The sequence below is a fragment of the Sceloporus occidentalis genome, unplaced genomic scaffold (genome assembly GCF_023333645.1).
Source record: "Sceloporus occidentalis isolate IW3139 unplaced genomic scaffold, rSceOcc1.0.p SCAF_17, whole genome shotgun sequence".
Classification (NCBI taxonomy): domain Eukaryota; kingdom Metazoa; phylum Chordata; class Lepidosauria; order Squamata; family Phrynosomatidae; genus Sceloporus; species Sceloporus occidentalis.
The window spans coordinates 423,849-434,607 of NW_028316997.1; the positions used below are offsets into that span (position 1 = coordinate 423,849).

Below are 10,759 nucleotides of genomic sequence, written 5' to 3' on the forward strand. Positions count from 1 at the left end.
TGAAATGTTGGGAGGTATGCTTCATTGTGTGGAGTAAAGTCAAGGAGTTGACATCACAGGCCTCCCTTTAGTGAATAAAACCCACTGATATACTGATCACCCACTGAGTTATATCCGTACTAGGATAAGCAAATGATTGCAAATTACAGGGTAAAAGGGGAAATCTTAAGAAATGTTTAGAAACCGGAAGCGAAACTATCAAATTAACCCCTAACCAGCTGTCGCCTCTCATGTTAACGGTTCTGACCCCGAAGCGAGGTTTGTTAATTGGCTTCTACGCCTTAAGTCATTGCGATGGAGACATTCGTAATCGGGTACAACCTGCCAAGATCCCCATATTGCTCTGCACATTGTGAAAGTATACGCGACTTTTTTGGCAATGGCGTCTCTTTTGTTTAGACCTCGCTCGAGTCTACCGGAAGTGAGTGAAATCCACGAGCTGAGCGGCGGATACCTCCGTGTGTACCTTCCCTTCGGAAGCGCAGGGATGGCTACTTCTGTGCAAGTTTCTCAGCACTCTTACCGGAGAGAAGGGAGGAGCAAACACGGATTGGATAAACCGAGCCAGGTAAACGGATACATTTTTGTTGTTGTTTACTGCCATGGGATTGCCCTGGTTACCCTGCGTATGTTGGGGTGTGTTCGTCTTCTCCACTCAGGCTGGGGTATTGCGTAGTAAAACGTATAACCATTTAGTGCGACTTTACCTTCGAAGGTTTATTTACTAAAGGGGTACATTTCTTATTAAACCTTTATGGCGATATCAGCCTTAAAAAAAAAAAAAAAAAAAAAAAAAAAAATATTTTTTTTTTTCTAATCATTTTCAAATTTTTATCATTTTGGTTCTTTTCTTTACAAGTGAGCTGTGTGGAGCATTGAGAATTTTAACAGTAAATCTCAGCTTTTGTATATACATTTTTGACATGTTAATGACCTGCGCTGTCCAATCCCAAACCAACAACAGCCTGCTTCTTAATGCGCTTTGCACTGGCTACAAAGTGTAATTGATTCTGCTAGCTAATGTTTAGTGCTGCTGTGTATACCGTGTAACCTCTCAGGTGCTCACGGTAACCGGTGGTGCTTGCCAGGGGTTTAGATGTCGTAGATAGACAGCAATTTGCACCCCCCCACACACACTGTCGGTGCCATTGAAAGCCTTTTGTATTTGAAGGTTGCCACTGTCAACATGGCACATAGCCAACTGCCACATTTAGCCCCAAGCTGTAAAGTTTCCAATCTAGTGTATTGTACATATAGGGGACATTAATCAGTAACGGAGCCATAAAGATTGCATCGTTTAAACGATTGGTGTCTTTTTATACTATCCGTGTGCGCCGCATCACTAACCCCTGTTGTTTGCTGTGTTAGGTGATCTGTTGAGCTATCCTCATGCGGTTTATTCAGGACGACCTGTACAAGGATTACGTAAACATGATGATGAATATAATCATTCTGTGCATGATCCTATGCGTATCCTTATCCTTCTGGATAATATCCATTACGGCAAGTACATACTACGGTAAGCCCGTTTGATTATTTTAAAGTGTGTCAATAAATCTGTAAACTAAAGCTTGTATACAAAATGTTTTTTTTTTTCCTGAAACATGGAAAATGATTCTTTAATCATAGACAACATTCAGAATTATTTGAATCAGTTGTTGTGAATGTGCTGAAATGTCTGACTTTGCCCTTTGGGGCTGAACTCTGGCCAAGTTTTCGGATTGAACAAATTGGCGTGTATATTAAATTTTTTTATGTGGTGTACTACTAAGTGTTATCCTGAAAACTTGGCAAGTTGCCCTTGAGAAGGCACTGATGTTGACGCAATTGTGTCCAAAATATACGTTTGTGTCCAAAATATACCTTTTCTGATTGATTTCCGCTGACTACGTTGATGTCAGTTGACTGGATCTGTTTAGTTGTCACTTAGCATTTAAGAAATGGTAAATTATCAAGCCTCTGTAATTTAAATTAAGTTATTGGGGCATGAAATCAAGAAACTACAAAGAGATAAACCGCATTAAATTGCGTTGCGCTGCCAACAGTATGTCTGCTAGGAATAACTATAATAGTTTATATACACTCTAAGTTGCATATTCTCCGCTATAAAATCCAGTCTAAATTCACGGCCAAATTGAATTTGCGTTGGCAAAGACAACCTAATAAATCAGTAGGAATGAAAACATTCTTGTGGGTAAAACCCAGTCATTCTTATCTGATCTGGCACATCTTTTTGCTTAAGCAAGCATTCTAATCACTACGTAATTGTGGAAACTTCCGTTCACTTCTTCACCAGTTTATCTTATGACTTCTTGGTTTAATCGGTCCAAAACCTTGTTGAATTATAGTGTCAATTTAAAAATACTGGTGGCATTTGAACGCCATTGTCGGTGCAACTAGAATGTTTTCACTTCCCTTGTGTTCTGCCTGCGGCTTTGTAGGAGACTGACCTAGAGCATATATATATATATATATATATATATACACCGTATTTGCTCAATTATAAGACGAGGTTTTTTCCAGAGCAAATGCTCTGAAAAATACCCCTCGTCTTATAATCGGGGTCGTCTTATAATCAGACCTCAAATAGGTCTGACTATGAGACTAAGATCCAGACCTGGATCCTCCTGTGTAGCTCTACACGCTGCCCGGACTAAGCACCGGGGGACTCGGAAGCACCGGTAAGTTTGGAGGAGGGAGGGGGAGGGAGTGTTAAATAGGGGGCATAAGGCATTTCTGGAGGCAGAGTGCTCTGTGAAATGCCTTTTAACCCCCTTAATGCCACTCTGCCTCCAGAAATGCCTTTTAACCGTCTATACGCCACTCTGCCTCCTGAAATGCCCTATACCCTCTGCCCCATAATATGCCTTTTAACCCCCTAAATGCCAGAGTGGCATTTAGGGGTATAAGGTATTTCTGGAGGCAGAGTGGCACTTAGAGGGTTAAAAGGCGTATCATGGGGCACAGTGGCATACATGGGGTATAAGGCATTTCTGGGGCAGAGTGGCAAGCCTGGGGCAGATGTGCATAACTGGGAGGGCAGGTTGAAAAAAAAAAAGGAAATAAAAACAAAATATTTTTCTCACTCATAGCTTTTATTAACAAACAATTGTTCACATAGTTTACATGAATTAACATTTACTGGTAAAAAAAAATTTCCTATAGGGTCGTCTTATATTCAGGCTTTCTTTTTTTCATAAATTAATATTCAGATTTTGGGGGGGTCGTCTTATAATCGAGCAAATACGGTATATATCTATCAGCAAAAATCTGGAAAGATTTTTGACATTTGCTACACAATAACTTGCTGAGCGCCTCCAGGAGGAACATATTTCTACTAGTTACAATTTGCAATGGCAGATCATTATGTTCCGCTGACCCTGAACAAGTGGAGTCTTATAGGGGGGCAGTCGTGTGTAATAAATGGCATGACAGATACTTTATTTAATAAACAATAAGCAGCATTGTTCAGTTGTTTATAAAATGCAACCAATTAAAATGGCTTTAGTTTTGTTTGTTTGTTTTGTGACCATTGGAGGAAGGGATGTAGGTATGTAAATTCTTTGCCTCATATAAGAATGAGGTCCGCATCTGTTATACTGTACCTATACAACTTGAGCGTTTTTATGTTTAAACATGCATATATCAACGTTAAGTTGTCACTGCCTTTTTATTTATTTTTACATGTTAAACAAGTTTATACTTTTTCTCCTCTTTCTATTGCATTCAAAACTAGAATGACAGTCTGCATTTGAATAGAAAACTTTAATTATTTAAAATTTTGTGTACTTTTACTCTAACTTTACCCCACTTATTAAAAACTGAGCCCATAAGATGCTGGTTTACTTGCTCAAGATTAGAAAGTATTGTCCAAGCTGAACATTTTAGATTTTCTTTCAGGGAAGATTTCCGTGAATTAGTTTCCCCTTACCGTACTGAAACTGTCAAGATCACTGAAAAAGTTTCTGCCGGCGCTGAATAACACACTATTGTTTTCCAAATGAAAATCCGAAAGATAATCATTCTCTTTTTGAATCGTGAATGTTCCCAAAGAGCAGTGTAATCTTCATCATATGCATTGTTGCTTATTCATGAATCAGGAACGCTTAGGCCCATCTCTCCTTGGCGGTGGCTGGTTTCTGTGGTCATTCCAATTGTTGTTACGTCCCATGGGATAAAAAAGAAGAGCTTGGATAACAGCGGAGCCCTTGGAGGTGTGTTTTTCTAAATCGCATTTATTAAAGTAACTGCATTCATGGGTTTTAAATGTTATGTTGTTACCGCTGTACATAGAAAATACCCTTGCACAGAAGATTTCGTTCGCTGCTGGTTTGAAGCATCTCTGTTAAAGGCCATGTGGCTAATACTGTTTGATGTAGTAGGCACAACTAACCATATTGGCATTATGGAACATTTAGACTCTCTGAATTTTTTTTTTATAGTTTGTCACCCATTTGTTTTAGCAATCCCCCCCCCCAAAGATAGATTAGACAGTTTGTAAAAAATGTTGCTACTTAAAGTTTATTTTGTGTGTTTAAAAATGTGTTTTATTTGGGTAAAATACACCAGTAGTAACAATATGCTTCTTGCCTTACAGCACTACTTGTCGGGTTCATCCTCACTGTGGCCAATTATAGTTTTTTCTCATCTTTATTGGTTTTCTTTGTCACTTGCTCCAAGTTCACTAAATGGAAGGGAGAAATTAAGAAACGTTTTGACTCAGAGTATAAAGAAGGTAATGAGGATATATTCATTCTGAAGAGACTTCTTTTCTTCAAAGTGTTAATGGGAACATATTTTAATAGTCTTTTATTTTTTTGACTCAGTCTACTGTACTAGGGCTGCAACAACTAATCGATAATGAAAATCGTTGCCAACGAATTTCATTATCGATTAGTTGAAACGATTTTTAGCGGTTATAAAATGAGGGTTTTTTTCAGAGCAAATGCACTTAAAATTACCCCTCGTTTTATAATCCGTTTCATTCAGTGTGACTCACAGCAGTTACTACTTACCAGTCCCTCCCTGCAGTCACTCTGACGATTGCCCCCGCCCCTTTCCCCAGTACCTCCCTGCAGTCACTTTGATTGGCCCCACCCCCTTTTCCCACTCCCTCCCTGCAGTGACACTGCCGATTGGCCCTGCCCATTTCCTATAGCGTCCACATGGTTAACTGTGAGTATAACATTAATATTTGGGCTGCTGAAAGTTAGGGGAGATTATGGTTAATGGGGTATTTAGGGGCAGTTATGGTTATTGGGGTCTTCAGGGTTAACTTAGGGGCAGTTATGGTTATTGGGGTCTTTAGAATTAATTTAATGCTGAGGACTGAGAGTTAATTAATTGAATAAAGTTAACTTAAGGTGCAGTTAGAGGTAAAGGGGGGGCAAACTAAGGGGAATCTAAATCCTGGGGCAGAGAAGATTAATCCTGTATTTATTTATAAACTTATTGCGTCAGTGTGCTGTGAACGAGTCTGTGAATCTATGAGGGCACTATGGGATATCTGGGGGGTAGAAGGCATATCTGGGGAGGATGGAGTGACATCTGGGGGTATAAGGCATATCAGGGGGTATAAGGCATATGTGGGGAGGGCAGTGTGGCATATCTGGGGGTATGTGACATCTGGGAGGTAGTGTGGCAAGCCTGATAATAATCGGCCAACTAATCGATTATGAAAATAATCGTTAGTTGCAGCCCTATACTATACTATACCTTGACGTTGTAAGCAATGCAATTTTGCATTTTATGTACTGTATATATGCATATCCTTTTAATTATAGTGGTCCCAATGTAACCTTAAACACTGGATGACTTGGTGCAAGAGTTCTATTTTGACTATTTTTGAGATGTGCCATTATTCTTAGTGTACCAGATATATGTGAAAATATTGCAGCTATAAGATTTTTTAAATTATTTTGTTTCTCAGGTGGGCAGAGAAACTGGGTACAAGTGTTCTGTAATGGTGGTGTCCCTGCAGAACTGGCTCTACTCTACATGGTTGAAAATGGCCCTGGTGAAATACCGATAGATTTTTCCAAGGAGTACACTGCTTCCTGGATGTGTTTGTCACTCTTAGGAGCCTTGGCATGTTCAGCCGGAGATACATGGGCTTCTGAGATAGCACCAGTGCTAAGTAAAGGTTCTCCTCGATTAATAACAACCTGGAAGAAAGTTCCTGTCGGTGAGACATGCATAGCATCTCCTAAACTATTAGAAATGCGCTTATGTTTTACCATTATTCTTACACACACTAATACCATACAGTAACACACTGTAACACTCTGCACCTATGTACATACATGCTAATACACACACTATATGCCGACATACACACTGATGCAAATGCCATACGGTAACATACTAATACCACATGTGCACACTTACCAACAACATACACACACACACTGGCTAACACGGTACATCTATAAAAATTTCACACTATGCACCCATAAACACTGAATCTGGCACTACAATTCAGTAGACATACTGACTACACATATACACACTGACCCTACACTACACTATTCCCCCTCTCACATCATGGAGACTTCTACGCCGCTGCCTTTCTTCTGCCATCGGCGTCTACGCTTTCTTTTGGAGGCACAGGTACCATGAGGTCACCCAATGTACGTAAACCTAGCTGGGCGCCTCACCACTTTGCCCCTGCAGCCCCGGCCAGTTTTTAACCCCTTGTCCCACAAAACCATGTGGGCCAGAAAGTGGTTTCTAGTCACCATGGCGAACTGGTGCCCGGGCTTTGTCGTGCCCTGCTTTAAATGAAGACTCCATCCATCACAGTCACTTTAACACATATGACGACTGAAAGGTCCCTTTAAAAATTGTCATGGTCCCTTCTCCAAATGCATGAGGGCATTCAGAATCCTTCCCAAATGCATTTGCCCCTCTAGCTATCTTCTGTGCTGTAGGTGTGTTTGCCAAACACATTTTCTTGCTTGTGACCTCATTGCAAGCCCTATTCAGATCACTGTGAACATGTGCAAAAAGCTCTCCCGTTGTCTTCATGCAGACAATCAATGACATGAATTGTTGGGCCATGGTATTTGTTTTCTTTCTTTCCATATGAAAGCACTCGGATTAGTCATTCTTCTTTGGGAGGCCTGTTAGAGATATTAAACTGTCCCCCTAACTGAGTTTTTGAGATTTGTAAAGAGGTTGTTTTTGGTTGTTTTTGAAGAAGAACCCTGACAAAAAAACAAACATCTTGTGTGTTGATCACACTAATATATTGTATTGCTTTTCTTTCTAGGTACTAATGGAGGCGTTACTCTAGTAGGCATTATTTCAAGCCTTCTTGGTGGCTTGAGTGTTGGTATAGCCTATTTTGTTACTCAGCTTCTTTTTGTGCATGATTTGGATATTGCAGCCCCGCAGTGGCCCATTATGATATATGGTGCAATGGCTGGACTGATTGGTTCACTTATAGACTCGTACCTGGGAGCAATCATGCAATATTCAGGTATGCTAAAACTGACCCCTTCAGCACGTTCTGTACATTCTAAACAATTTCTCCATGAAATATAAATGTTTAGTTATCTTTGTAATTTAAAGGTCTGTATACATTGTGTGTGTATATGTATGTATGTATGTATGTATATGTGTGTATATATATATATATATATATATATAGCTAATAGTATATGAAGCATTGTTCTCTCAGATGTTCCCTTTTAATGTTACTTTTGAGGGTTAAATAACTGTTGCGTTCTTTTCTTGCAGGCTATGATGAAAAAACAGGACAGGTTGTCAACCACCCATCAAGTAGCTCAAAGCTGATTTCTGGGAAACCAATATTGGACAATAGTGCAGTGAACCTGTTCTCCTCCATCTTCATAGCTCTGCTGCTTCCTGGTGCTGCATGGACTTTTTGGCCAAGGGTCTGAAACTGTATTTGTTAACATCAGCACGAAAAAAAATCAGTCATGAATATTTTTGTGTTTAAGGTTGTGAGGGTAGTAAAAAATAGTTGTAAAAAAGCCAACCAAGCTGATTTGAAAACATATAGCATTTTTAAGCTATGAGCACACTGTGGGTGAAGACAAATCTGAATGCTAAACAGAAATAAGCTTTTATTTGAGATGTAATATCTGGAATATTAAATATTTAAATATAATGTTGAGGTTAAAGTGCATCAGTTTGTTGGCAGTTGCTGCTTCGTGGACAGCTAAAACAAGGCTTTGGGATGGTGAACGGAAACTAGTGATTTTGTTGCCTATTCACACATTAAAGCAGTCTGTTAAATTTTTCTCTATTGAGACACTAGCTATTGGATTAGGAGGGGCTAACCAAGTTTCTCTGAGTTGTCCCTGCATAGTGCATTGTATTGGTGGGCAAATCTCATTGAACTGCATCAAGAAGGACTGAGCTGGACCTGTCTAAATTAATGGTTAAATCAGCGAGACGACTTACAAAACTAACTGCATTATATAAGCCAAATTCAGAACTATTTTACTCCTTTTTTTTTTTTTTTTTTTTTTTTTTTTTTTTTTTTTTTTTTTAGGGAAAGGAACTTTTTACCTCCCAAAGCTTACCACAAGGTTTGGGAGGTAAAAAGTTCCTTTCCCTCAAAAAACAAATAAAACAAATCACACTTTGGTGAACAAACTTTACCGGCTGACAAATAATGGTAACTGAAGTCTTTACACAAAGCAACAATAACCCATGTTTTAAGGGCATTGCCTTCCTTTGACCAATTTTATTGCATACAGTTTGGGATATACGTTAAAGAACCAACGGAAAAAGCCTTATGGTATATTGTGAATATTTATACCTACATGCAGTGCAACACTTGGTGAATTTGTTTGTTTCAGTCACTTGAATTTTACTCATGTGTGTTATGTTTTAACACTTTTCTATTAAATCACAACCGAGATAAAAAAAAAACCCCAAAAAACAACCGAGGTGACCAATTTAAAAAAGGGAACAGCTATTAGCTTTTATCAAAGTAAATCTGCATGTTCACTAAACCGGTTCGTTTAATGGCTGAACACACTTAATACGTTGTATTATTTTTATTGCAAGATTGCAGAATATCATGCTATCTTTTCATTATATGTTTTTCCACGGTTTGTTGTTACACTGGAAATGGTTGCCCAGCGCATTTTGATATGTTTTCATGTACTGCTATGACAGTTCAATATTCTATGCTCTGCTTGTTAGGGGACTTGTTACTACTGTTGCTAAAACGCTATCTGTTTAGATTACCACTTTAGAAAAGATGAGCAGTGTTTTAGTGAAATGTCTATGTTGGATAACGATATTGAGTTGTTCACTAAAGGGGGAGTTGGCATGATAATTCCACTACTTGACGTCTGTGTGCGTTATGAAGGTCCAACCACAGTGATCTTCTGACGATATTGAGAGTTATTCACTAAAGGGGGAGTTGGCATGAGCGTTGTGGTTTCTACTACTTGACATCTGTGTGCGTTATGAAGGTCCAACCACAGTGATCTTCTGCTACAGTTTCAGCTTGTCTGTTTCTGTATATTGTATAGTTTAAAGTCTCCTCACTCTTATGCAGGACCAGCTACACTCTTGTTACTGACGAGACTTCCAAGTGGTGTCTCTTCATAATAAGTAGGGAATTCAATTCACAACTCTGTGGCCTCTTCCTTTAGTGAATAAACCCAAAAGTAAAAATAATCCTTAGTTGGTATGGCATTTCATTCCACATACATGCCATTCAGTTCCATGTTCTGTATTAAAATATTTCTCTCAGAAACGTAGAATACCTTTGCACTGTTATTAGATCAGCATTTGTCATTCAGGGAATGTGTTGTGAAATCAAGAATCTGTAGGCGGTCAATAACATAAGATTTATATGGTTGTAAAAATATAATTTTACCAAATGAATGTGGGACCTATAAGTGGATCAAAGGTTGTTGCCCACCTTTTAATTCCTAAAACACACTTTTTTTTTTTCTTCTTAATTATCATCAGAGCCACGGTGTATTGTGACCTTCTACAGACATTGATCGACTGTCCAAGGGTTGTAACGAATGACGGGATGATTGTGCAACAAAGATAATTAAACATTGCATAATTTTAATCTCTAGCTCTTTAGTAGTTTTAAAAATCTGCTATGGACTAAAATAATTTGACAATTGTTTGAAATTTCACATGCACGTTGGGATTTATTTAACCATTCCTATAAATGTCCTTTAAAAGCCTGAACAGTCATACGTGCATATTATGTCAGAAAATGCATACCAAGTTCTAAAGTGATTATATGGGATCTATAAGCATTGTTCGATAACAATTGAAAGGATTGTGATACTCCTAAGAAATACGAATGTCGTGTGATATTAATATTTTGCTATATGATTTTGCTGCAGTTCTGTAGCTATGATTCTATTTTAATAGCACTTAACTGGTTTCTGAATTATTTTTTTTTACATAATAATATGTTAAATTAAATGTAATTCTTCATAATGTGTGTTTTGTTTGTTTTTTTTCTCTTGGGAAACAAAATAATGTATAAAGAAAGATGAACTTTAATACACATGATAGCTGTGCGCGTGTCTCTCTCCCTCTCTACATAATTTCCAGCAGATAACTTTTACTCAAACATTTGCTTTATCAATTCAACTACGGTATTTTAGCAAACACACACTGAAATGCCTTACTGAATACTAAATAGGAAATATATACTGCTCCTGCTCCTTATTTTAGTCGGCAAGTCAAAAATAAGGGAAGTAAACACATGCTGATTTTGTTCTTGCAAAACATTTACATCCAA

General features: G+C 38.3%; 1 protein-coding gene across 1 annotated transcript; it reads left to right on the forward strand.

Moving 5' to 3' along the window:
- Nucleotides 1–1,389: 1,389 nt before the first annotated feature.
- LOC149302721 (transmembrane protein 19) lies at nt 1,390–7,904 on the forward strand. Its single transcript, XM_089482192.1, has 6 exons — nt 1,390–1,519; nt 4,101–4,214; nt 4,598–4,735; nt 5,930–6,184; nt 7,271–7,480; nt 7,741–7,904. The coding sequence occupies exons 1-6, from the start codon at nt 1,390–1,392 to the stop codon at nt 7,902–7,904; spliced, it is 1,011 nt and encodes a 336-aa protein (XP_089338318.1).
- The last annotated feature ends 2,855 nt before the right edge of the window (nt 7,905–10,759 follow it).

What these genes read in the sequence shown, in the direction of transcription:
- LOC149302721 (XM_089482192.1), top strand. Translation starts at nt 1,390, where the DNA reads ATGCGGTTTATTCAGGACGACCTGTACAAGGATTACGTAAACATGATG. An exon ending in TACGGCAAGTACATACTACG is followed by an intron (nt 1,520 to 4,100) that starts GTAAGCCCGTTT and finishes TTCATGAATCAG; the next exon opens with GAACGCTTAGGCCCATCTCT. An exon ending in AGCAATCATGCAATATTCAG is followed by an intron (nt 7,481 to 7,740) that starts GTATGCTAAAAC and finishes CTTTTCTTGCAG; the next exon opens with GCTATGATGAAAAAACAGGA.